Source organism: Diadema antillarum, unplaced genomic scaffold (genome assembly GCF_040938485.1).
Source record: "Diadema antillarum isolate AM-2024a unplaced genomic scaffold, OU_Dant_1.0 seq00001666_RagTag, whole genome shotgun sequence".
In the NCBI taxonomy this organism is placed as follows: domain Eukaryota; kingdom Metazoa; phylum Echinodermata; class Echinoidea; order Diadematoida; family Diadematidae; genus Diadema; species Diadema antillarum.
In genome coordinates, this window is record NW_027272364.1 from 172977 (window position 1) to 200321 (window position 27345).

General features: G+C 37.9%; 1 protein-coding gene across 1 annotated transcript; it reads left to right on the top strand.

The window, feature by feature from the left end:
- The first annotated feature begins 295 nt into the window (after positions 1–295).
- On the top strand, positions 296–24870 carry LOC139711535 (vacuolar protein-sorting-associated protein 36-like). The gene is made up of 14 exons (XM_071623412.1): positions 296–427; positions 3035–3106; positions 4707–4774; positions 8729–8843; positions 9615–9698; positions 10536–10619; positions 11358–11390; positions 12255–12332; positions 15591–15725; positions 21483–21548; positions 21932–21996; positions 23280–23364; positions 23881–23957; positions 24665–24870. Exons 1-14 carry the CDS (start codon positions 299–301, stop codon positions 24762–24764), a joined length of 1191 nt encoding a protein of 396 aa, XP_071479513.1. The 5' UTR covers positions 296–298; the 3' UTR covers positions 24765–24870.
- The last annotated feature ends 2475 nt before the right edge of the window (positions 24871–27345 follow it).

Sequence of the window (27345 nt, forward strand, 5' to 3'; positions counted from 1 at the left end):
GTTTGAATATGTGGGATACTCTCATCTAGGGCCTAGATCTGGTAGCAGACAAGTTTAAATCTGTCAATATAGAAACATACCTTTATCGTAAATATATATATTTTTTTACAAAAGATAAGATTAGCTAAATTTGTTTTAAAAAATTGTTTAATAATCTAAAATATTATTAATCAGAAAATTATAGAGAAATTAAATATCTATGTGAGTAAACATAACAACTTTGAGAAGCAAATTGGACATACCGTAAATTGACGAACTAGTCTACTACGGAACAGACCCAAAGAATTGTCAACAGTAGATGCGTGGTGCGTCTTCCTCTGTTTGCGGCAAGATGGATAGGTTTGAGTGGACAAATGACGCACTACTTCCCCATGAAACTTTCGTGAAGCAACAGCATGGTGTTCGTTTATATGATGGAATGCAGAAGGTGTGTTATCTTGGTGCTGGTGTGGACGAGATTCAAGGTTTACCTTGCATTATTCCCTGCGCTGGCGCTGCTGGTGTGATTGATACCTTTTCCAACATATATTTCAATAGATGGGGCAATAGAATTTCGGCTACTCAGTATATCAAACACAAAAAAATTGAACAGTCAAATGGTAGGGAATAGAGTCTATACGTGACTATGAGAAAAAAAATGCTCTGAAATCTTGCAGAGCCATTCTTTTGTTCAAGTTGATAGTGGCTAGTGTGATTACCAGGGGCGAATCCAGGAATTTCGTAAAGAGGGGGCGCGTTTACAAAATTAAAGGGGGGGGGGGGGGGCGCACGCACCCCTCCCCCCATTTTTTTCTTTTTATTTCTTTTGTTTCAACAAAAAATAAAGGGGGGGCGTGCGCCGGTTGCGGTCCTCCCTGGATCCGCCCCTGATTACCCAGTGGCAGTGATACCAGGTACTCGTAATATTGCTTTGTCTAACAATACTTTTCTTCTAATAATATGAAGAGGGAATCTAACACTTACACTACTACTAAAACTTAGATCTAAATGACATGACTGTTGTTGTAGACGCATAGACCTATTAACAGATAACACAATGTTAACGTTAGAGCCTACCCCTAGCTAGAGGGCTAACATCGACATTAGGCCCTAGCGTTAAACTCTACTTTTACTTGAAACAGATGTGGTCTAGCTAGTATAGGCCTGATTAAAAATTATCAAACAGGGGTTGTAGTATATAGTTAGTGTGTGTGTGTGTGTGTGTGTGTGTGTGTGTTTGGCTAGAGAAGAGTGTCTACGTGTGAGCAAGGTAGGAGTTAGACATTCTAGTATCATTGTACATTCGTATCTGGTGTGAGTTATCTGCGACCAGCCTGAACGTGAAGTATTAAAGGACAAGTTCACCTTCATAAACATAAGGATTGAGAGGATGTAGCAACATTAGTAGAACACATCATTCAAAGTTTGAGGAAAATCAGACAATCCGTTCAAAAGTTATGAATTTTTGAAGTTTTTGTGCAGTACCCGCTGGATGAGAAGACTACTGCAGTGTATGAATAACTTAGATGTCACATGTGTACAACAATATAAGGAAAATATAAAGAGAATTTCACAAAATTCCATCTTTTGAAAAAAGTACACATTCCCCTGACTCGTTACCGATAAATGTTATGGGTAATATTATTCCCCCTGCCTTTAGAAAGAGGCAAGTCAATTGCTCTTTTATTATGCGAAAAAAGTGAAAATATGTTGAATTTTCTTTTATATTTTCTTTATACTGTTGTACGCATATGACTCACAAGCTGTAGTAGTCTCCTCATCCAGCGGTTCCAACACAAAAATTTAAAAAATTCATAACTTTTGCATCGATTGTCCAATTTTCCTCAAACTTTCACTGATGTGTTCTACTAATATTGTTGCATTTTCTCAATCCTTATGTTTATGAAGGTGAACTTGTCCTTTAAGTATAACTGTGAAGGAGCGCCCCGGGGTAACACTTGTAGTTGTGCATATGTGACTGTGAGTGCATCATGGAAGCTACTACAGGTTATGACGTATGAGCAGACAACAATATAAAGAAAATATAAAAGGAATTCCACAAAAATTCACTTTTCTAGCAAAATGAAAGAGTACTTGACTAACCGCTTTCAGAAAGCAGGGGGAATAAGTCACAGTGCTACCCTTACCACATGTCAGTATCAAGTTGATGGAATGTGTGATTTTCATGAAAAATGAATTTTTATTGAATTCTCTTTATATTTTCTTTATATTGTAGTCCACTCATACGTCATAACCTCCAGTAGTCTCCTTACCCAGCAGTTCCAACACCAAAACTTTAAAAATTCATAACTTTTGCACCTATTGCCCGATTTTCCTCAAACTTTCACTGACGTGTGCTACTAATGTTACTGCTTTCACTCAATCCACATTGCTGTTTGGGTTTGCGTTCCCTTTAAACCTAGTTCAAGGAAAGTGAACATTCAGCACATAATTATGACAAATCTGTCATTTTACTATTTTGCCAATTATGTGAAACTGTCATCACACATGTCAAGACATTATACTATAGACCTATTAGGTATTAGGAGAACCATGCATTATGGCGGAGGCATACCAGTGACCATAGCGACATTTCGAGGTTTTTTTTCTTCTGAATCTATTGTTGATATTCCATTTTCACCTCGTATCTTGTTTATCTCGCCTTCCTTGGTATGTGTATCGCTGTAAAGTGCCCAAGGGCAATTCTGATAATAAAATGGGACAAAGGGGGCACACTAGTTTTACATATATTTTATTTTATTTTATTTTTTTTTGGGGGGGGGGGGGCTTGCTTGCTTGCTTGTGTTTTACACAAAGTTTAAAATAAGAAATTGTATTTACTGGGGAACCAGTGGCAACCCTTGGCCAGTGAGGCTGGACAAGGCTGATTTTTTTTTTTTTTTTTTTTTTTTTTTTTTTTTTTTTTTTTTACTAGACAGAGATGGATTAAGGCCAGACTATGCAAGCACGCAAGGCCTCTCATTTATCGCACATAGTAAGTATAGTACTTATCACATAGTAAGGAGATGAAATGACTGTTGTTTTTCTATTTCAGACCCAATTTGACTATGGAATTGCCATCGTGACAACTCACAGACTCCTATGGAAGGACACAGTGCAGAGCCAGGTTAGTCTCAATACCAGACTCATGTGAATATCCCTGTTGTATCAGAATATTGGAAATTTATGCTTCATACTCTTTATATGCTGTTTGTCAGTCCACATTTGACAGCTAACAACAAACCTATCGCCTGATGAGCAAAACAAACAAACCATGAAGAAACTACATGGGCAGTTTAATAGTGCAATGTTGTGTGACTCGTGAAATGCTAAATTATGAAATGTGTGTGTGATAGTTCTGATTGTTCTTTTGTTCATTGCAGAACAAAAAACAAACTACATCATGAGATGAAAATGCTGTATGTCACAGGCTTTCAAGTTCTTCAAATAGTGAAGGATTGAAATCTGCCATACCTTTTCAAATTCTGCAGAAAAAAAAGCATTTTAACATGCTATTAAAAAAAAATAGACATATGGAATAATAGTATTGGTGTTATTGCTAGTTTCTTTCAGCAGAATTTTACCGTAATCGGCCAGGATAGATTAGTGAGACGTATCCAGTACCTTCTTGTTGTTGAAGTGTTTAAGACTTAGTTAATTTATTTAGAAAGCTACCAATTTAGAAAACCAGATATTGAAGTGACAGTTTGTTCATCTTGCAGATTTATCACTGAATTTGGTATCTTGTTTGGCTTCTGCATCAGAAAAATCATGTTTAAGCTCCTAATGCTTTCCAATTATGTTTTTCTCAAAGATTTTGCCCATAAACTGTGGTATATTATTTGAGAAATACGGAAAGATTAAGAGGACAGAATATTCTACTCATATGTGAATGTTCCAGAGTTGTGCATTGAAATATGTCAGTTGCTGTAAATCATGGTAGCATTCCTCTTGACCATATTCCATTCTGCCTGTGGATGATGAGAACAAGACAATAGGACATCTCAATATGCCAAGGCACGGCATTTGAAAATTCATTCGTTGAATATGTTCCCACAATTTTTTAATGTAATGAATTTCTGTATTCACAGCAAATACTTATTTCTTACACACAGCATCGCTATATTGCTCTGTACAACAGGATATCCAAGATTTGTTACTCTGCGTATTTTGAATTGATTTTGCTTTGTTATTTTGCTACAGGGTCCCAAAGAATAGCAGTGTATAAACCACTGATGGGGCTACCCTGAGTAAAGAATACTGAATAGATAAATGAATAATTTTTTTTTAAACAATTCCGACAGACTACAGGCAGAGATTTCAAAACTCATAACTGTTCAGCCTTCATTGCTTGCCCTTCATCATTATCTCTCTTCTCTCTCTCTCTCTCTCTCTCTCTACTGTTCAGTCACATATTCAAGGTCATAATTTTCGTGATTAGCTCAGTCACTATTATGTAATCATATATACCTAGTGAGGGAAGCCTCTTACAAGAACTTTTTTGGTAATTCTTCGATACTATCAACATATCTTCTTTTTTAAAATTTATGATTCAAAGTTGTTTATTCCTGTTATAACTGTGTAATTGGAAATGATATTATGATAGGAACATGAAATACAAAACATGTAACACACTGCATTTGAAAGAAACCATTTCTGACTTTTAAAACAGTGAAAGTGTTTCATAGTTGCATGCTGCATGTTGTTTCATCTTTGCTCTTTGACAGGGAGTGATAGGACTGCACCTTGGCCTAGTCATCTATGCTGAAGAAGATCCAGAAAAATCTGGTAAAAGGTAAGATCCACAAATCTTGCATACATTCCCCACCCCATACAGAACATATTTTGCTGCTGCTTGTAATGTAAAGCATGATTATTGTCCCCGCCGAACGAGTTCGAGCAGGGGACTATGAAACGGGCTCCGTACGTGTGTGTGTCCGTGTGTCCGTCCGTCCGTCCGTCCGTCCGTGTGTCCGTGTGTGCGTCCGTGTGTGCGTCCGTGTGTGCGTCCGTGTGTGATCAAAATCTTCAATTTGCTACTTCTCTGTCATTTATGAGCCAATTTTGATTCTGTTTGCTTCATATGATAGCACTACATGGGAGCTTTGAAACTTCTACACAGAATTTCAGTCGTGACCTTTGACCTTGACCTTTGACCTATATCGTACATTTTGCTACAAAATGCTACTCCTTCGCCATTTCTAACCCGATTTTGATTCCGTTTGCTTTATGTGATGGCACTCGGTGAGGGCTTCAAAACTTCTACACAGAATTTTGACTTTTGACTTCTTTGACCTTTGACCTTGATTTTTGACCTGTATTGTACATTTTGCTACAAAATGCCATTTCTAACCCGATTTCGATTCCGTTTGCTTTATGTGATGGCACTAGGTGAGGGCTTCAAAACTTCTACACAGAATTTTGACCTTTGACTTCTTTGACCTTTGACCTTGATTTTTTGACCTGTATTGTACATTTTGCTACAAAATGCTACTCCTTCGCCATTTCTAACCCGATTTCGATTCCGTTTGCTTTATGTGATGGCACTAGGTGAGGGCTTCAACACTTCTACACAGAATTTTGACCTTTGACTTCTTTAACCTTTGACTTCTTTGACCTTTGACCTTGATTTTTTACCTATATTGCACATTTTGTTACAAAATGCTACTTCCGGCGGGGACATATATTACGCACCGCGTAATTTCTACTTTTCCTTGTTACCATGAGCATTGTGATAATCTTTGAAGTGATAACAGATTGTGATAATATTGATAATACATGTAATGATAATGATAATGACAACAATAATAATAATGATAGTAAAATTGATAGTGATCATAAAGATGGTAATGATGATAATAATTATTATAATAATAAGATGAATAAACCCCTGTAGGGATGCTGAAGAACAGGGCAGCATAAAGGGCAGCAGCACATCAATATCTAGCTTGTGTGACTACCTGTAGATCATTTGCAAGAGGATTTTTTTTTTTTCACCAGGTCAATTTTAGTGAAATCCCATACTTGTAATTTTGTGGATGACAATAATGTAGAACATACTTCAACATCTCTCCCAAATAATTTTTTTTTTAGAGCTCTCATTCCCTAGAAATTCACTCCAATTTCCACACCACAAATATTCTAAATTTAGAGTTGCTTCGAGTGCATTCTATTGCAGCCTTTATTCAATCATTACTGTTTGTCAAATGTTTATCAACATGTGTTAAATGTTAAATATATTGCACGTAATATATACATGTTTTGCTATTGATCCAGGGATTGGATCCAGCATTACAACTGAAAAAAGGCACACACAAAGAAATGTATGATGATAATGAACCTGGCACGTTGCACTTACAAAGCTCCTACCGTAAACTGGGGGGACATTGGACAGGCGGGTGACTTTGGACATTTCAGAAAAAAAAGATCGTTTCACTTACATTTGTTTTGCTGTTGGGTTTTCTGAAAATATTTCTGTAGGTTATGAAAGGGGGATATGTGAATATTTGAATGACTGCACTTCTCTTGTGTATTGCATTACCTTATATGTTTTTTGGTTTTTTCTTTGCAGGGTCCATGGAATGCTTGAATTTTGTGGCTGTCGAACTTTTGGTACTCTAGGAATACAGAACTATGGAAGCTTAAGCCTATTCGTTGGATAGTGAACATGAAGTGGTCATGAACCCACCTGTATACTCAGGATACCTGACCACCCTTACAAATTTCAAAATAGGTCATGTCCAATTTCACCCCTGGATTTGGGGTCACTTACGGGGTGACTTTGGACACCACAAAAGTACCAAATGTTCGACGGCTATGCAATGTCTTTTCTTTCTTTTACAGATGAAATAATTAGTTAGGATGGGGAGATCATGTAAAAGACGATCTGGGTCAAGAGACTATAGAAACTCTTCAGAAGAAAGCATAAAAGATGCTGTGAATGCTTGCAAAAATGGAATGTCGATCAGGAAAGCATGTGCAGAATTTAACGTTAAAAGAGGGACTTTGTGTAACAGACTGAACAATTGGCACACAGGCACACAAGATTTCCAGTAGACATTGGTTTTCAGTTTGTGAACCTAGGTCCAAGAATTTAAGCAAATATTTCCTGTATTTGGTTTTACTTTTGTGATTCCTAGGGCAAGGAAAACTTTGTATTTCCAATAGACATTGGCTTTAAATTTGTGATAACTAGGGCCAATAAAAACCTTGTGTTTCCAGTAGACACAATTTTGTTCTTTCTTTCCAAAGGCATTAAAAAAAAAATGCATTATTTTGCAAACATTTCAAACTGACCTAAAGTTACAATGAACATCATTCAAAGAAAATTACGAAATTTTCTTGTAGAACTACATACCCCAGTACTTGAATCTGGCCAACCTCATGTGTACATGCATTTCTTGGGGTAAAACCCCAAATTATTCTTTGAAATGACATGAAAATGATCCATGACCCATTTAAATAGTAGTTTACCTTATTAACATCTGTAGAATTTGACAACTCAATGATGGTACACGTACATTGTATAATACCTCACTATCCATGTGATCAAAGTTACTTACTATCCTAATTGCAAGAAAATTTATGCAGTGCCTTGTTTAAGTAGCATCCTTTTTAATTTTTGTTCTAAACTATAATAAATATTTAGGTTTTTTGAAAATTCAGATTTTCAAATGTAGGGGCACCAGTAATTCTAGTACTAGTATCTTGAAAAATTGTGCAAGCAAATATCTGTGAATGCCTATCAGCTTTAAACTGAAATTCTTCACATGTTCATTACTGCAGAATTTTGCTTCTAAAAACCACCATACACAATGTATAATTCATTAATGTGTATTTTTTTGTTGTATTTTGTAAGTCATATTTGCTGGTTGTTATGAAACATTTCAACTTGTTAAAGTTGTTAAAACTTTTTAAAAAACTTGTTAGTAGTCAAAACTACCCCCATAGGGAGTTTCTCCTTAGACACTCAACAATCCTGCAGAGTATATTGACAAGGTCGCTATAGTTGTCCAAAGTTGCCCCGAACCCCGGGGGCACTTTGGACAAACTTTGACCAAAAAAAATTAGCATAAAATAGAATAAACTGAAGAAATCTCTATATGGCATGATATCCTCTTTATTAGTACTTGTTAACCCCCACATTAACCCCAGAATTCCTTTGTTCTTAATGAAGATATTAATAAAAATAGTTCAAATTTGTCCAAAGCCACTCCGGTTTACGGTACTACATAAGTGTGTCTGAGCACTTATTCCATCTTTTCAGTTCTGCTAAACTTAGCAGACCTATTCTGTTGGAATTCTCTTTGCCGAAAATCCATTGTGCAGTGTACACTGCTACTCCTACAAAGACAAAACCTTCTTGGCTTTGCGTTCTCAATTACCTGTGTGTGCCATGTTGTAAATCTAGCATGTAGTGATGTATGTGTTGTGCTTGTAAAATGTGTGTAAAGAAAACTCCAATACTCCAATGAGAACAGATGAGATTTCTACTGTGCTTGCACAAATGCTGAAAATATACCTTTTCATTTATTTGTATTGTATGTAGATATATGAGAACTTCGGTAAATGAAATCTGTTTGTAGATCCGTATGACATATCGGGTGATGAATTATGAAATATGCGTTTTTATGCCTCTACCACAAAGTGTCGCTGGAGGCATTATGTTTTTGGGTTGTTTTGAGAGTATCCAATTTTTCACTATCTCTTTCCATTTCAATTTTCCAATTACGTACATGTGACCTGCTAGTCCCAAAGTGGTCATCCACCTCCAACCTGCCCCTCCCAACAAGGCGCCAGGACCAGCAATGAGCAGTGTCAACACTTACATCAGACTCTCCTTCAAAGAGGCAGGCAAGACAGAAGTAAGTACAGTTAAGCCTGTCTATAGCGGCACTTCAGGGAGACAAAAAAAGTGGCCATTATAGAAGGGTATGTTCACTAATACTAGACATGGTCTCGAACATGGCTTTTTCTCGGGAGGGAATTTTTATTTTTGGTGGCCATATACAGCAGTCAGCTGCTATAGACAGGTGGTCGAAGGCAGGTTTGACTGAAGTAGGTTTTCTCATTATCGTTCATTGATGTTTGTGTGTATAATCATGATTTAGGAAGTCACTGTCAGTACCTTGCACTAGATATCGTCAGGTGAGAATGAGAAGGACGTTGAGTTGCCTCTAAAGTCATAGTGTTCGAGGCACCTTAACGCTCTTCTCATTCTCACCCAACAATATGAGCAGTGGGCAATAAAAAGTGAGAAATGTGAAGTTTTAAGCGGAAACCTAGCCTTACACTGTACTTGCCTATATTTTCACATACAGATATGTTCAAGAACAATAGCATTGTCAATGTTAATGTCCTTTGATACATGGCAAAGCTCCCAAACCTCCAATGTAATGCAGATTTTCTTTTGGGGATCTTTTTTTTTTTTCCAAATCCCATTCAGCTGCAAGCTTTCCAGTGAGGAGATGAGATATTAATGCCACATGCCAACCCACACATGTACCATGCATATAAGACACAGACAGAAAGAGGAACCTTACTCATGTTCGAATACTGAAATACACCCATCTATTTGGCCATGAGCTATCTTGCAAGTGAACACATACTGACACCTCCCACGTGTAATTTGACAGTTTTTCAGGTGCTTGTCGGAGCAGCTGTGCCGAAGACTGTGGGAATTCATGCCTGCCGCCCAGCCAGCAAAACCCACAGCTCAGGTAGGTGACTGGGAAATGGACTGGAAGAAAGCATACCAGATTTACATATCAAAAAAGAAGAGCATCCTAAGGGATGATCGTAGTAGATAATGTAATGACCCCAGGACGTCATTTAATTTTGGACAACAGTACAAAGAAAATAAAAAGAGAATTCCACAAAATTGAATTTTCATGAAATGTACACATGCCATCTGCTTTGTTACTGACATACATGTATGTTAAAGGTAATATTATTCCCCCTGTTTTCTGAAAGAGGTAAGTCAACTGCTCTTTATCATGCTAGAAAAGTAAAAATATATTGAAAATCCTCTATATTTTCTTTGTTGTCCATTATGACATCATGAAGTGTAGTAGTCTCCTCATCCAGTGATGATGTCACCAAAACTTTAAATATTCATAACTTTTCAATCAATTGTCTGATTTACCATAAACTTTCAGTGATATGCTCGACTAATTTTGCTGCTTTCACTCAATCCACATTTGTATTTGGGCTTTGGTTTCCTCTAATGTAATGAACGCATTGATTACTGAATACGCTGAATATTTTGTGAGGTTTTTATATTCATAGATTTTGTGAGTCGCGTTTTGCGAATTTGAAAATGCACAAAAATATTAACTCTGATCTCAACATGAATGTGACGTGGACACAAACTTTTCTCTATTTAATACTGTACCTGACAGTGGCGATTTAACCATTCACAAGATTGTCAGGAAGTCCTGATCATTAGCACTGGGCATATACAGTAGTTGTTGTGGTCGAGAACAGATTGAAAATGAAAGTTTCAAGAACAGGAAGAGAAATATTCAGCAGAGTTTGGATGCTTTCTCTGTTTGCAGCCCCGTTCCATCCACAAAGGCATCGTGGGTATCGAGCGAAAGCTTGAGGAGAAGAGGAAAGAGACAGATCAAAATATCACCAAGGTAACGTGGTTAAAGATGTGGGTTCATGAGAGATGTTGGACATGTCTTAGAATTGAAGGTCAAGTTTTTAGACCCGATATGTCCTAAATCTATCTCTTTGAAATATATGTACATATAAATACTTTTTTTTTTTGTACTTCAGAATATTTTCAAAAGTATGTAACATCATTGTAAAGTATTGTTATCTACATGTTATCAGTCAACTTAGTAATTTGTTGATACAGTTGTTTCTGCTAGATAAAGGGACAAATAATGACTCTTAAATGTTACATTCTATTAACCCCGAAGTGTATAGAAATGATAATTTTTACACCATTCATGGAGGGTATAACATCATTATGCAAGCATTGTTATCTACATGTCAAAGTTATTTTCTTTCATGTTGGTAGTGCTGATAATCTGCATATATACTGCAGCCACCTTTAACCCTCTGTCTATGGGAACCTGGTAGATGTGTAAAATCTGTAGAGATTTCACAATCAGGCAGGGAACAGGGTAAAGGATTGTCAGTGTAAGAGCATTGGACTGCTAAACGTGCATCCACCACAATGGAAGTCTCCTTTCTGTCAGAGCGTAGTCAAACGAAGGGAAGACATAATTTACAGTTTGATGTTCAACCCATGAAACACTTGACTGGCATTTTGCTCTCATCTTTATACAGCCAGTAGGCCTCTGATTGCATCTGTTACACCGCTTTGTTTGTCGTATCTTGCATTTGCACCTTTCTCTTTTCAATAGGCATTTGAAGATTTGAACAAGCTCATGACCAAGGTAAGATTAAACTTAATGCAAGTTAATGGAAACAATCAATATCTGTTGTTGATGATAATTTGTTGTTCCTGTTAGAAATAAAGAAAGAGACATGTAATAAATCTCATCTGTCATATTCTAAACCTCAAGTACCTGAGGTATGTAAAACTGATAATTTATGCCCCATTTGTATTGGGTATATATTTCCAGCATTTTAAAAGAAAACAATGATTCTGTTTTGAGCTTTCAGGTGTATCGAGGATATGCATGTGTTTTAGTGCTCTACCATTTGAATTCCAGTGCTACAAACCTAAAATAGATGATTAAATTTTTGACGGCAATGTATGTGTTCTATGTAGAACAATTCCAAATGTTTACCTCTCCCTTTTGGAAATACAGAATAAATTTAAAGTGCAATGCAAGTCAGTCAAAATGAAACTGAAACCATGGATGAATAGTGAAAAAAAAAGATGTCAGTGTGTGTGTGTGTGTGTGTATCCATCTTGTAGAATGCATGTTTCCAAAATATACTTGAGTGTCTTGAGAATGAATCAAGCTTCTGAAATGTACTGCCAGTTTGTAGATTGATACAAGTTGTACACTTTTATTTCTGTGTACTTCTAATTTTCCCAGGTCCTCTATGTATTGGCTTCTATAGAAAATATTTCACAAATATTGTTTTTGCTCCATTTACCATTATACTTAAATTTTTTCAGTTCTTATTGATGTGTATCCAAAATATATATCAAGTCAGTATGCATGTTATTAGACTGTATTCACGTATGCTACTTAATTGCTTTGCTCTTGAAATAAACTCTGCATCCATGCATGTATGGTCTCCTGTGTATGAATATCTCTCACCTCCGCCCACCTACTCTCATACAGGCAAAGGAGATGGTAGACCTGACAAAGGTCATCGCAAACAAGATCAAAGAAAAGCAAGGAGACATAACGGATGATGAGGTAATGTCAACAAAAAATATGTGCCATTTTATGCCTCAGAGCAAAGGTTGCCATCATTTCATCTGTCAAAATGTTTATTCTTTTATTTATTTATTTATTTTGAGTGCAAGAACTCAAACAGTTAGAATAAAAGTTTCATCAAATGTCCAGATATCAACTCCGGTCACAAAATGATAAGACAGGCCTACAATTCCCACAAGCAAAAACCAAAGCTTTCGAACGTACATTTTCATACGCTGGATCTGTTGTCTGTTGTCTACCAAAGCAACTCCACCTATGTATTGTAAAATTGGAAATTTTCGCGGTGTTGAAATGTTCGCGCATTTCGCGCAACCAGAAACAAGCGCGAAAATAAAAGCATGCAAATAATTTTGCTTGCTATATGTTCCCGTAGTTGATGTCTTGATCCCGCGGAATTAAAATCACGCGAAACTCTTCTTACCCGGCCGAGTGCGAAAAATTAGTCACACGAAAATATCCACTTTTACAGTATGTAATTCAGAAGAAATGTATAGAAGGAAACTCAAGACTGAACTGTTTCAATTGTAATTATGTTGTTCCTACACTTTGTGAATGTTGTATGTTGATGTATGTACAGTGCCTTGATCAGGTCCTGTAAAAGCGCTCAATAAGAAATAGTTGTTACCCACGCCGATGAAAATCGGCAGGGGGTTATGTAAAGGGTTCCGTATGTTTGTTTGTTTGTTTGTTTGTTTATTTGTTTGTTTGTTTGTTTGTTTGTTTGTTTGTGTACAAGATAACAAGAGAACGGGTAAACGGATTTGCACGAAATGTTATGGGGATGTTTGGATAATGGCAGGAAAGAATCGATTAGATTTTGGTGATAATCGGTTGACCCTTGCAAATTCTGTGTGACCTTGAAGTTTTGACCCCATGGTATAGTGACCATTCCGAAAATTTCCCGTTTCTCACTTTGCGATTTTCCGCTACCATACGAAAACATAAACTCCCCAACGATCCGACTTCGCTGCTCAAATGTTCGTAAGAATTCCGAAATTTACGTTTAGGCCTATTTGAGGGACTATGTCCTTCTAGATTTATGAAAGTTCGTTCTCCGTCATCACAAACTGGCCCGTATTTTGATGATTTTTCAAATTAACATTGATTGTTTTTTTCGTTGGAGGAGCATTTTGCTCGGTCGCAGTCACACTGCACGATATGCGTGCTCAATGTCAATGCGTGTGCAAGGCCGCTGAAAATGCATCGCGCTCTACACTGTTGGTGCAAAATTGCACCGGGGACGTTGCGGCGCTCGTTGGTGGCCGAATACTGGTGCAGTAGACATTTGCATTCAACCCTTGCATTGAATAATTCCCGTAGACACTAATCATAGGGGTAATTGCCTAGGGGGTACGTAAATTTTGTTTTTCTTTTGCGCTTTTGTGGATACCATCAAAGATCGTACACTCATACGACCTTTGATATCATCACACTCTCGGCTTGCTATAATCAAAATATCCCGCAAGAAAACGGCGTATTTCTCGATTTTTAGCGCTTTTTCCGCGACCTGTCGCGTAGACAATACTCTTAAAACTGGACTTAATTCGCGCGCGCTTGGAAAAGTTCCGATTCTGCACTTTTGACGGTGGAATTTGGGATTTTCGATGGATTTTTGGAGGAGACTTAAGGACTTTCCTGTACGTGAATGAGTGTTAATACCGTATGTGTAATGATGTGATTTGCGTGTGATGTGACTGTAGAACCAAAGATCGTACACTTCAGTGTACGATCTTGGCTGGTGATAGCAATTAAGTGGCCTCACTGGCTGGTGATAAAGCACACTGGCAATTAAGTGGCCGAATTCTGGTAGATGACCGAATGCACATTATGTTTACTCCGACTTTGTACTTAGGCGTGGGTCTGCCGCCTTTGACGGCCCCTCTCTAGTTATTATTATTATTGTTGTTGTTGTTGCACATGTGAAATATGACAGTACAGTCAACAGACATTGTAGTTATAACAGTTTACTGATAAGACATGGAATAAAATTCAGCAAAGAGCTGAAAGTAAAGATGAAAGTGAGTGTGTCTTCAAAATTTCTGCTGCATTTGCAGTAGTGCAGAGAAATCTGATTGTTTTCATCAGACTTGGTGTATGGATATGGCATATCAAGGTATATATTCCTCACAAGGTTTAGAAAAAGTCTGATCTGAGGTACACTGAAGATAGAATATATGTGTTGCTCAGGTGTGGTCAATATTTTGTGTTTTGAACTCCTTGTTTTGCATGCAACGTTACAATAACTCCTGTAGGATCCAGTGTAATGTTTATGTAATCATTCATTCAATATTTGTTGGAAGTTCACCTCATTTGGTATCGGATCATAGTATAGTAAGGCAATAAAGTACTGAAGTGACGATGCCGTACAGTCTTTGGTTAAAGCTCAGTGCTGGTTTCTCACAAAATACCCTTGCACAAGGCTTCGGGCATTGTGTTGGAACTGGGTACAAGCACAATGGTTAGTGTGTTCACAGATATTCAGGTTATGTGAGATTGTTTATAACCAGTTTCCATGCCAACGAATGGCTATGACATCACACTACAGTACTCTATAGAGTGTGTAGATTTGTGTGAGTTACCTGACAGAGAGAGGAAATTTAGATAAAGGGAGTGGCTAATGCAAACTTGGCAAACTTGAGCAAAGTCAGACAACGATAAGAAAGATATGATTGTTTGAAAGTTATTTGATTTTCTATCATAGATTTGTGGTGATAAACTTTCTTGAGTATAAAACTGTACATTCACTTTACACATGGAAAGACCAAACTGAAATGATTTTCAAACTTTGTGAAGGATTCTACTCCATATTATTTTGCAATCAAGAGCAAGAAAAAAAAGAAGTGTTTCTTTTGAGAAAGAGTGAAGTCATGATATTCTACATAGAGCATAGGTGTTTATATGCTGACAAAGTCATTGTTGTGTGCAGATGACAAATGGAGAAATCTTGTCAGCAAACTGGTCATTGTTTGGGTGAATCATTTGAGTGTCTACCTGACAGGAGACAGAATGTAGAGGCCAGTTTATTTCCTTTTTAAACAACATAATGCATGGATAGCCAATGAAACATTGAGAAACTTTTGGATGTATAGAGTATGAAATCAATATTTTTACCTTGGCCAAATCTTGAAGATAAAGTTTCTTTTTTTTCTGATATGTTTTTATGTGTCAATTTAGATAGCTAAAGCAAAAGGGGTACACTGTACTTGATAGATGTGTTGTTGATTTATCCGTGCCCAGACGGTGAAATTCAAGTCCTACCTGCTGAGTCTTGGCATAGCCAACCCCGTGACGAGGGAGACCCACGGCTCAGGGCTGAAGTACCATGAGGAACTGGCAAGGCAGCTGGCAGATGTCCTGACGTCGCCTGTAGAGGTGTGTAGAGATGTCAAAAGCTCTGCTCTCGTTTCTTTCAAATTTGCTTGTAATCTGCTATCTTCTCAGTTGTCAGCTTATAAGACTGTGTATGACGCTAGAAGCAATTGCTAGAGTACATTTACTAGTATTTGTTTTATCAATTTCTTGGAAGGCAGGATGTAAAATTCCCAGTTTGTACACATTGTACACATTACAGCCACTATTCAAATACTAGTACTGTTACTGCTACTATCAGCACTACTACCTGTACTGCTACTACTTCTCCTACTACTACTACTACAGTACTCTCCACATAATTGGGTAGGCTCGGGCAGAGTGTTTCTTACCCGATTAAGCGGAGTACCCTATTAAAAGAAACCTGTACTGACATTTTCTACTTGTCTGATAATTCTAATCTACATTTTTTGATGCCTACAACTGGAAAGAGAGGATTCTAAAACCCAGGATAAGCCTGTAATGATTTTTTGAAAAAAATGAAAACGAGCAAGCCAAGGAACGATCCACAAAATTTGGCATACGTCACAGGTGCCAACCTCCGACTTTAGCAAAACGAACTAGAAAAGTTCTACACATGTCAATTTACTGATGAAATCTCACACGAAGTACTGCAAAAACTGTTATTTAGTAAGATTGCAATATGGAGCTGAAATAAACATGTTAAACAATATTTATTAATTTTTACAAGGAATCTCTTCAAAAGCTTTTTATTTAGATCAAATTTGTGGGGAATATTCCAGATATGCAAAATGAAATTGGCATCATTGTCCGAACGTGCTGCCCATAGAAAACTGTCTGTAAGTAACATTGCACTAACTATGCATTGATGATGAGCGATAATGGTTCGACATCACAGTTCAAACTATCTAACGAAGATGAGGACTGAGTGATTCTTAAAATCTAAATCCAAAAAATAGTCAACGGCAATCACGGTTTACGCCTAGTTAGAAGAAAACGGCACTCAGTACATATAGACTCTAGACTAGAACTAGGACTAGGACTAGTGAGCAGTCAAGGACCGAGAAGATTCTACTCGCCGCTCCGTCGACAGCTGTACGTGCACAGCGCTAATAACAGGCACAGCGTAAACGTTTAGTGTGCAATACATACCCCTGCTGCCAGAACTTGAAGAAAGTCCAGATGAAAGTCCAGACTCCAAGGTCTAGCGTTGCCGCTAGAGGCCCTTGTGCTGCAGGCCCTGTTGTTTCTGTGCTGAATTTTGCAGGTAAGGTATCTGCTTTATGGATTTTCAATGTTTTTGTGGTCGAGATAAATCTCATGGTGGTCGTATTAACACCAAGGACTAACTTAGATCTAGTTTTAGTAGGACCCATACCTCGGAAGAGTGGCCCGACCACGTAGATACAAACAGTGCCACCGCTTCGCGATCCAAGCGCTGGTGTAGGCATAGTGCTAGAGTACTTCCGTATCCATGTAGATATCTCAAAATTCACCCAACCAAATTGCACCAAAATCACAAGAAGTATTTTATGACTCATGTCCACTTGCTCACGCTAATTGGAACCAAATGGCAAGTTGAGAAGCGTAAGTGAAGTTGTCGACTTTCCTGTCGTCGCTAAAAACAATTTGCTCGGTACGACTAAACGAGTGATCGCGGCGTAGTAGCCCTACTTGCCTGCGCACGCACAGACTGAAGTTAGCCATCTAATATCATGAGACAAATCTTTCAAGTAATCGGGAGCAAAAAATCAATTTATAAATTATTTGAGCTAAGTTGAATGAAAAATAAAGTTCATAAATCACACAAATCGCTAAAATCATGACATTTTTATTCTCTGGTGAAAGTTTGGGTCATAAGGTCAAAGGTCAAAAGGTCGAGTAAAAGTATTAAAACTTCTTTTTTTTTCTGTAAATTGGAAAATTGTTCAAGGTATCTTCATGGAACATAGTATATACATGTACTGACTGGCAGTGATTATCTAGAGAATGTAGGGTTCATGGGGTCAAAGGTCAGGGGTCAAAGGTCAAGTGCAACACTTCAAAATTTTACTATTTCCCTCATGTTCATGCAATGCCAGCAGGATTATTATTATTTTTTTTTACACTTGGTGTATGCATGTGTAACCTAATAGAAATTCTCTGGAGAGTTTTTTTTTTCTTTTTTTTTTACCTCAAAGGTCAAAAGGTCAAAGATCAAGTGAAAGTGCTGAACTAACTTTTTCCTCCATATCTCGGAAGTGGCTCAATTTATCGTGGAACTTACTGCATATTTATGCATGTTCTACCTGAAAGTGATTATCTTATGAATTTTAGGGTCAAAGGCCAGATGAAAATGTAGTTCCCGCATAAATTCCCCGTTCGCACAGCACTAGTCGGCTAACTTCAGTTCTAGATTGTGCATATCGCGTTTACCAAGATCTCTCGCGAAGAGTGAGTTTGTCCGTCCGTCCGTCCGTCCGTCCGTCCGTCCGTCCGTCCTTCCGTCCGTCCGTAATGAATTTTGTGGACAGGGTAACTACCAAAACCTTTTGAGGTATCCTAATGAAACTTGGCATGTATGTGTATTAGGGGGTGAAGTTGTGCCTATTAACTTTTGGGTGCACATGCTCAAGGTCAAAGGTCAAAAGGTCAAGGTCAAATGCTTAAAATTTTATAATTTCCCCCATATCTATGCAATGCCTGAAGATATTTTCTTGAAACTTAGTGTATACATGTACTACCCAATTAAGATTCTCTGGTGAAAGTTTGGGGTCATGAGGTCAAAAGGTCAAGTAAAATGTTAAAATTTCACTTTTTTCTCTGTATCTTGGAAATTGTTCAAGGTATCTTCATGGAACATAGTGTATATGCATCTACTGACTGGCAGTGGTTATCTAGGGAATTTAGGGTTCATGGGGTCAAAGGTCAGGGGTCAAAGGTCAAGGGCAATACTTCAAAATCTTACTATTTTCCTTATATTTATGCAATGCCAGCAGGATATTTTTTTTTTTTAAACTTGATGTATGCATGTCTAACCCAATAGAGATTCTCTGGGATTTTTTTTTGCCAAGAAGGTCAAAGGTCAAAAGGTCAAAGATCAAGTGAAAGTGCTGAACTTACTTTTTTCTCCATATCTCGGAAGTGGCTCAAGTTATCTTGAAACTTAGTACATGCTGAATTTATGTATGTTCTGCCTGACAGTGCTTCTCTTATAAATCAAAGGCCAGATGAAAATGATAACAAATTACTGTTCAATACAGAAATTGCGCTTTTTCTCCATACCTTGAAAATTACTCAGTGCATAAACTTATGAAATGGTCAAAGTCAAGTTAAAGTTCTTAAATCCCCAAGTACATGCTCTCCTATTCATCCAATTAAACATAGGTCAAGGAAGGTAAACATTCAATACATTTGTGACAAACATGTCATTTTAATATTTTGCCAATTTTGTGAAAATGTTTTTTTTTAGTGACAACTTGAAATTCAGCGTCAATATTGATACTTCTTGATTACCGATTTCGTTTAAATATAATACGGTATTTTGAAATATGCTCAGAAGTATATCCTGTAATTTTGGTGCGATTTGGTTCAGCGAAATTTGAGACAGCTGCATGGATAGGACAGTACACAAGTGCCGCCTGCTAGCTAAATTGGGCCTAAGCGTCGTCTGCTACTCGGCACGATTTAACGCACGCGTATGCGAGGGCTTGTAATCAGTGAAACATTTGGCACCTGTGACATCACGACATCCGGGCTCGTCAGCTCATTAGCATAATTCTCGCCCAAAAATTTTGATTTTCAACATGAAATTACGGACTAAATCGTTATGAAATTTTGATTCTGTTTGCACAGCTAGGTCTTTTAGAATTAAAAGAACAACATATAAAAAAATATAAAACCGGTACAATGCCCTTTTAACAGAAGAACACGTGTCTCATTCACAATGGACACACACAATGTGTATTCATATGCATTGTACACTGCACCAAGCACCTACACTGTACAAGTGTATGCTTAACACGCGTACTTGCATTGCACATTATACATATCTTACATGTGCTCAGTCACCAGCAATAATTTACACTTTTTTTATGGACAAATATGTCTTCAAAAAACTTTGTCGTTTGACGTATAGAGTCCTCGCTAACACGCATGTGTTTTCCGAAATGAACACGTCTCTTTGCGTGCACTAGTAACGTAGAACGTCGGGTTACTTTTCGAGAATTGACTGGGGAAAAGCAAAATTATGAAGCTGGTGCATGGCCTGATTTTCGTTGTAAAATTTTCGTATTGTGAATGTTGTTGCGGAGCAAGGGAGGAGCGCAAGTGTGTTCAACTCCTGTCTGTCTATGCAATTTTGAGTGCCAGCTACATGTGTAATGTTCGTTTACGTGTGGCAAGTTGGTACGTGTACATGTGTTTTCATGTTTAATCACTCCCCAAATGATCGGTTTTCTTTGTAAATTAAGCAGGGAATGCGATTAGCCGTGGAAAATTTGACATGCATGATTTCTTAAAGTGTTATATGTGATAAAATGTGGGTGTAAATTAGATTAGAAGAAAATTATTTACCCGTTTATGCAGAGAGGCAACCCGATTATCAGGTAATTTTAATGTGCATTGGAACTGACTCTGACATTACTACCCAATTAAACGGAGTACCCGTTTAAGCGATACCCGATTACGCGGAGAGTACTGTACTACTACTACTACTACTACTACTACTACTACTACTACTACTACTACTACTACTACTACTTCTACTACTACTACTACTACTAGTAACTACTACTACTACACGTGGCAACCTGATTATCAGGTAATTTTAATGTTCATTGGAACTGACTCTGACATTACTACCCAATTAAACGGAGTACCCGTTTAAGCGATACCCGATTACGCGAAGAGTACTGTACTACTACTACTACTACTACTACTACTACTGCTACTACTACTACTACTTCTACTACTACTACTACTACTACTACTACTACTACTACTACTACTACTACTACTACTCCTACTACTACACGTGTACTTCTACTACAATGTACTACTACTACTCCTGGTGCTACTGCTGCTACTACTGTTGCAACTACTGCTGCTTCTACTACAGCTTGTACTTGCACTAATCTTTTCTATGCATTGCACAGCAAATCGTCATTATTGATCTCACTGTTCTCTCAATTTAGTGATATTTGATGAGATAAAAATGCTATGTAGCAACATGTCAATCCTGGTGATGCTCAGTACAGGAGAACTACTCCCAGCAAGGTCCCCTCTGTTTGTCAGAGAATTACCGGAGACGGTATCCATGTGAACATTGTCACTGAAACCATCAAGTCCTCAGGAAATATTGTTGCAGAAATCATCATCTTGTTCTTATTAAAGTGGCAACTCTTAATTTGACTAATATGTATCCTATATTGGAGAGAGATTGGATGGAACTGGTGAAATTCAGAAAATCTACAGAAAAAACAGAAATTGACAAATGTTGAACAATTTCAGATAGAAATTGGTACTTAAATCTTCTAATCTGTGTGGCCAATTCAAGAGTTTTAAAAAATGTAAGAGTTGTAAATTAGTTATTACTTCAGCAGTTTTGAAAATTCTCCAACTGAAATGAGCAATCATGTGTGGACAACAAATGGCTCACATAAAAGAAAACATCTTCTTTACATTGTGAAACACGTACAATAAATATCAAACCACAAATATTAGGCTTCTAGTGCTTGAAGGGTGAAATCCTAAGAACACTTTACCGAAGTATTGATGTGTTCATATTTCTCTTTGTTTGTGCGATCTTACACTCTGTAGGAGAATGGAGGTATGATGGCAATTACTGATGTGTACTGCAGAATAAACAGAGCTCGAGGGATGGAGGTAAGTGATTAGCTGCTCTGTGTCTGTATCAAAGGAGAATAGTCTGTAGAGAAAGATGTATCAATCTTCCTTCTATTAAAAACCGAAACTAGAGTAATACTATGAAAGTCGTGGCCATTGGGATGACAGTAAGTCAAGAGGTGAATCAAAATCATTAAACATGCTGTTGTTGTTTGAAAGTTTAATGTTGTTGGGGTTTTTTTAATTCAAAGTGGAGCTAGAACTTCTACATGTACGAAACACTGTGCTTTATCAGTCACAGAGTATTATTAGATTATCTGACTGCAGGAAGGAAAGAGAGAAAGAAGTCCTCTTTTAGTATACATGTTGCTTGTGTTCAGTCAGATGTGAGAGTAATAAATGCTGTCGTGGTCTCTTCACAGCTTCTGTCGCCAGATGACTTGATTGATGCCTGCCAGCAGTTTGAGAGGCTGCGGCTTCCACTCAGGTAATAACAACTGCTGTGATGCCCTGTCAAAAAGTATACAGGACATTCCTATTATAACGAATACAGTTATAGCAAAATTCTCATTACAACAAGGTAAAAATTAAGGTCCCAAAATTATCATCTATATTATGTTGATATACTTTGCCTATTTAAACAAATTCAAATTTAACAAAAATAAACTGCCGGTCCCCTGGACTTTGTTATCATGGAATCACCTTTATTGAATGACCCTTGTATTGTAATATCACTCTCACTTTCTTTCTATCTCTTACTCCTCCATCATCATCATTATCATCATCTGGGTTGAAATTATCCAGTTTGGTATTAAATCAGTTATATTTTTTCACCCAGTGCTGTTTCTGTCATCATAGAGTTATATCCCTCCTCTAAAGCTGTGCTAGTTTTATCAAATTCCACTGACAAATGACATTTGACAGCAGAATGATACGCATATTTGATATAATTAACAACATTTACATATATTGGAGTGAAGAGTAAGATTACTTTTGGATTCTCCTTTGAGGTCCTTGAATGTTTAGCACATCATCTAGTTACTCCAAAGAAAAGAAGAGGATCTTGTTTGTAGGGCGAATGTTTCATTTCTATCCTGAAGTTAGTCCATATGTATACCCGTCTACTATTAAACAGTGCCTCAAGTTAGGTCACAAAATGCCTTTGTCTTTTGGAGAACTCCACAGAAGAAATGTAACTATCATTAAAGAGCAGTGAAGAGCAAGTATATATCCTGGTCTGTCACTTATAATTGTGTACAGAGTGACTGAACCCAAGTTGACAATCTTTCCTTCTCAGTCAGGGCTTAAAGGTCCTCTTTACCTTTGGGAACAGTGATTTAAAAAATTTTCAAGATATGACATTTAATGCACATGTGTAGGTCTGTTGTACCACAGAACATCCTATCATATAAAATTTTCGCGATAAAGCCTAAAATACAAGGAGATATATGTGTATTTTTCTCTGTAAACCGTAACTGTAGGCGGTTTAGTCTGGAAACATTTTTATTATAACTATTGTTCACATTTTGTATATTTAACAATACTTCACATCGATTTTACCGATTCAGATTTTTACAGTGGTTGTTTCTATCCCTAACTCACATTTTAGAACTATTTTAAAGCACTAATGCTAGGTTCTTGTTTCATCTGCAAATGGTAAATTATGCCTTTAAACCTGGACCTTAAACCTGAACCGAAGTTATATTTTTAAAAAGAGCATTGTCAAAAGAAGTCACATTTTGAGCATTGAGATGTATTTGCTCTTTCCAGGTTACGGAAATTCACCAGTGGTGTGATGGTGCTGGAATCTGTATCTCAGGGAGAGGAAGCCGCAATTAATGAGACAGCAGAGCTGGTGAGTACTGAACCCTTCTTCCAATATCCTTCACATTCCACCCCCTCCCCAGTACAGCTTGATATGTGCTTTCCAAATGGGCTTAACAGCTTGGTAGTTTGATATGGTATTGGACAACTGCTACTTATCGTTGAGGATGGACCATGAAAGAAGATTCGGTGTCTGTTAATCATTTGGGACACAAGTTTTAGCTCACATTACATCAGATTTGCACTCTGGTTTGTTCATTTATGAGAAGTGAAGCCTGATCCTTTTACTGGTAACTGTTGTATGTCTTGTTTTTGCTGTAAGGAACTCAAAATGAAAAGACCCTCCACAGTCTACCCCAAATCATGGGAGCTTCACTTGTGATCATGTCCTCGGTGCACTGCATGTTGTGAAAAGCTGCAATATCTATTACAACATTCATGTTTAGTATATGTTCACAGATGTGTCGAAACACATTGTATCTATGATCCATGTCATTCCATATTCTTTGCCCAACTTTGTTCCTGTCCTTTTCCTTGCCTCATGAAGCTGAAAAACTTGGGTTCAATAAGTGCTGATGAACTTGCCCAAACTGCTGGAGTGTCAGTGATGTTGGCAAAAGGAAGGTGAGATGATAATTCACATACAATTGAACACAGCAACAGTGTTTCTCTACAAATATTTGATAGGCATTTCTTGGTGAGTTGTCAAGGCCTCTAGAGGATTATGAGGAATTGCAAAACTAATCTAATGAATCAATCAAATGAAATGATACATGTGATGTAAAGTTTGTTGTAGGTCCGTGAGTTTAGAAAGCATTTAGGAAAAGTGGACAAAACTACAATGAGAGCATCATCAGCATGGACTACTCAAAGAGTGATAGGTTTTCTTATTCCCTGCAGATAATACATGTGCTTGTCTCTCACACAAATAAAGCATTCAAATGAAATGATACATCTGATGTTAAGTTTAGAAAGCATTTAGGAAAACTGGACAAAATCTGTAGTGATAACATCATTAACATGGACTACTCAAGGACTAGTAAACATACTAGGTTTTCTTATTCCCAGCTGATGATGTCTTGTGTTTATCTCTCAAGCAAGTAAACATAAATATTTGAAAATATGCATGTTCAATGATGTGATTCTCTGTAATTCCTGCAGTTTGTCGGCAGTTTTAACCCATGTCGTGTAAGTGTACTGTACAGGAATCAGCTATTCACTCATTCACTGGCTGTAGTAACCAGTTAGGCATAATTTTGTCCTCCTGTGATGTCTCTGTGTGCTATGGTCACCTCCCTGATGGTGTCTCTTCCTTCTTTCTCCCACGGTAGACTGATGGCAGCTGAGGAGGTTGGCAAGGCGTGTCGAGACGAGTCAGTGGAGGGGCTGAGATTCTACCCCAATCTCTTCTTCAACCCACCTACCAGTTGATGAATCATCATCAGCTCATCCCTTACACGTGATGAAAGTCTATGTTTGACTGTGTTACCCAACATTTCATTTTCTGCTTTCTACCAAATGATCTATGTATTTTCTTTGCAGCTTTGCTGATTCATATGAGAGCAGCTCATACACACAGGATAAGTTCAGAGTGTACTGCACATTATATTGACGTTAAAGACTGCATTGATCTGTCCTCTAATATGTGCAGAATTATTTGTCGGTGACAATGCTGCTTGTAGAGTTTGAAATATACAGGAAAGAGAGAGATAGAGTGGGATAGGTCAAGGAATCAGGAAGAGATGAGATGATGAGAGGTAGGAGGGGTTGGGCTTGAGGCGACTAGACAGGACAGAAAGAGACAAAATAATCACTTTATATGAGACTTGTGAGTCTGGGAGGAGCAGGTAAGGCGAGTGTACAATCAGCAATAAGTTGATGCTTATTGCATGCCCCTCCATCATTCACACACTGTGAGATCCTATTGCAAGACCATAGTGAATTTTTTCTTCCCCCTTGGTGGAGGTGGGGGGGTGGAGAATGATTCACAGAAATATATTTGTAGATGTGGACAGTTTGACATCTTTAGGAAATATAAAGAAATGAGATTAAAAATTAATTTGATCAGAAATGTCATTTGTAGGTTATAAGTCAAAATGGAAAGTTTGACAATACCTTTATTTAGGATTATGGAGCAATCTGTATAGTGTATCATCAGTAGATCAACACAAGACGTATGAAGTAGTTCTATTCCACTTCTCATTTGACAAAGACACTAATGTGGAAAAAACTGATAGTCGATTCTGCTCTTCAGATGCTTTTTATATGAAATTGTCACAATTTTCATATGTTCCATGAGCCTGTATGCTAAGGATATTTGAGCCCAGAATATAATGCTAGTCTTAGTGCAAAAGTTACCGGTATTGCAGGGGCCGCGGAAGCGGGGGGGCTGGGGGGGCTGCAGCCCCCCCACACTTTTGGATCGTGAAAAAAAAAGAAAAAAGAAAGAAAGAAAGAAAGGGAAAAAATCGGGGGAAAAATCACACTACCCGAATTTCTCACAAAAAGTGTGCTTCAGATCGCTTTATCTTCATCTTAAAAACGCAAAAGCTCCGGCGAGTGGGAGGGGGCATCCCCCTCCCACACCCTCCCCCTCTACCTCATTAGACTTTATACATACACACAGATGATGCACACGCGGAATAAGAGCTAAATGCCGTGATTTTGCTATTAACACTTTCCTGAAAAAAAAGTCCAAATCATTTCCATAAATATTTTTTTGGGGGGGGGGTGGGGGAGCTAGAAAAAAAAATCCAAGTATTGCACCGAAAGTTTGCACCAGATTGCTGAATTTCAGGTCTGATAGTGTAAAATCACCTTCGTGTGGGAGGAGAAATATCCCTTATACACCCTCGTGAGCATGCCTTTTCTGTTTGATTGCTTAACAGACAACGTTCATGAAATTAATTGTAACAATAGATTAATACAAGAAGTTTGTTTAAATGCTACCACTTTATAGGCAAATTGTTCAATAATAATCCTCATCAAAATATCCTGCTACCTTAAACAAGTGGGGCCGTTTCAAGTCGATAAAACACGCAAAAACATACATCAAATTGCACCATTTGCAACATAAAAATGCAAAAGGTTCTCACCGTGGGTCACACCCTCCCCCCCCCCCCCCCCCCCCGTTCCCTCCGCTCGCTCGGGCTCAGTCGCTTCGCTCCCTCGCATCGTAACCAGCTCCCTCCCAATATCACAAGATCATTATCCAAGCTATACGCCAGTGCGTCTAAGCGGGGGTTTCAAGTCGATAGAAGACGCAAAAGATGCATCAAATTGCACCATTTACAACATCAAAATGCGAAAAGTTCTCCCTGTGGGAGGGGGAGAATCCCCCTCCCACACCCTCCCCCCCCCCCCCCCCCCGTTCACTCCGCTCGCTCGGGCTCGGTCGCTTGGCTCCCTCGCATAGTAACCACCGCCATCCCAAGATCACAAGATCATTATCCAGGCTACGCCGGTGCGTCTAAGCGGCTGCGCAGCCCCCCCAAACTGAAAAACATTCCGCGGCCCCTGTATTGTAAGTGCTTTTTGCAATAATATATGGTAATTCTCTTACAGTATGTGTGAAATTAGTAATATACTGTATGCATCATATATTTCCTTGCACAGTATTTTGCAAAATGGGACTTGCAAAATAATTTTACGAGAGATTCGTCATGTGATCTTGAACTGTAGTAGTGGACTAAAATTTAAGTATCATCCCAGTTTAGGAGGCAGTGTTTACAAAAGCTCGTCTTGGAGTTATACACAATGAATTTATAAACATACTAAAAAAAGGTGGTGTTATGCCCTCCTTCTTCTTAGTCATTTATTCTTTTTAGTTATTTCAAGATTGTGTGAAAAATAAGAAGCAGTTATTACATGAACAGCAACGTATGAAACTAACACAATGGACTACAGATGTACAGTCAACCTCGCTTACCTTGACGTCGGATTAGCCGAATATCACTTACCTCACAGGCAAAATGAAAGTCCCAATTGTTCCTATGGAGTTTCCATGCGTTGC

Bases quoted from the DNA above. Each gene is read 5' to 3' on its own strand.
- LOC139711535 (XM_071623412.1), top strand. From the start codon at position 299: ATGCGTGGTGCGTCTTCCTCTGTTTGCGGCAAGATGGATAGGTTTGAG. The intron at 3,107-4,706 runs GTTAGTCTCAAT...GCTCTTTGACAG, and splicing joins AGGACACAGTGCAGAGCCAG to GGAGTGATAGGACTGCACCT. The intron at 23,958-24,664 runs GTGAGATGATAA...CTCCCACGGTAG, and splicing joins GTGATGTTGGCAAAAGGAAG to ACTGATGGCAGCTGAGGAGG.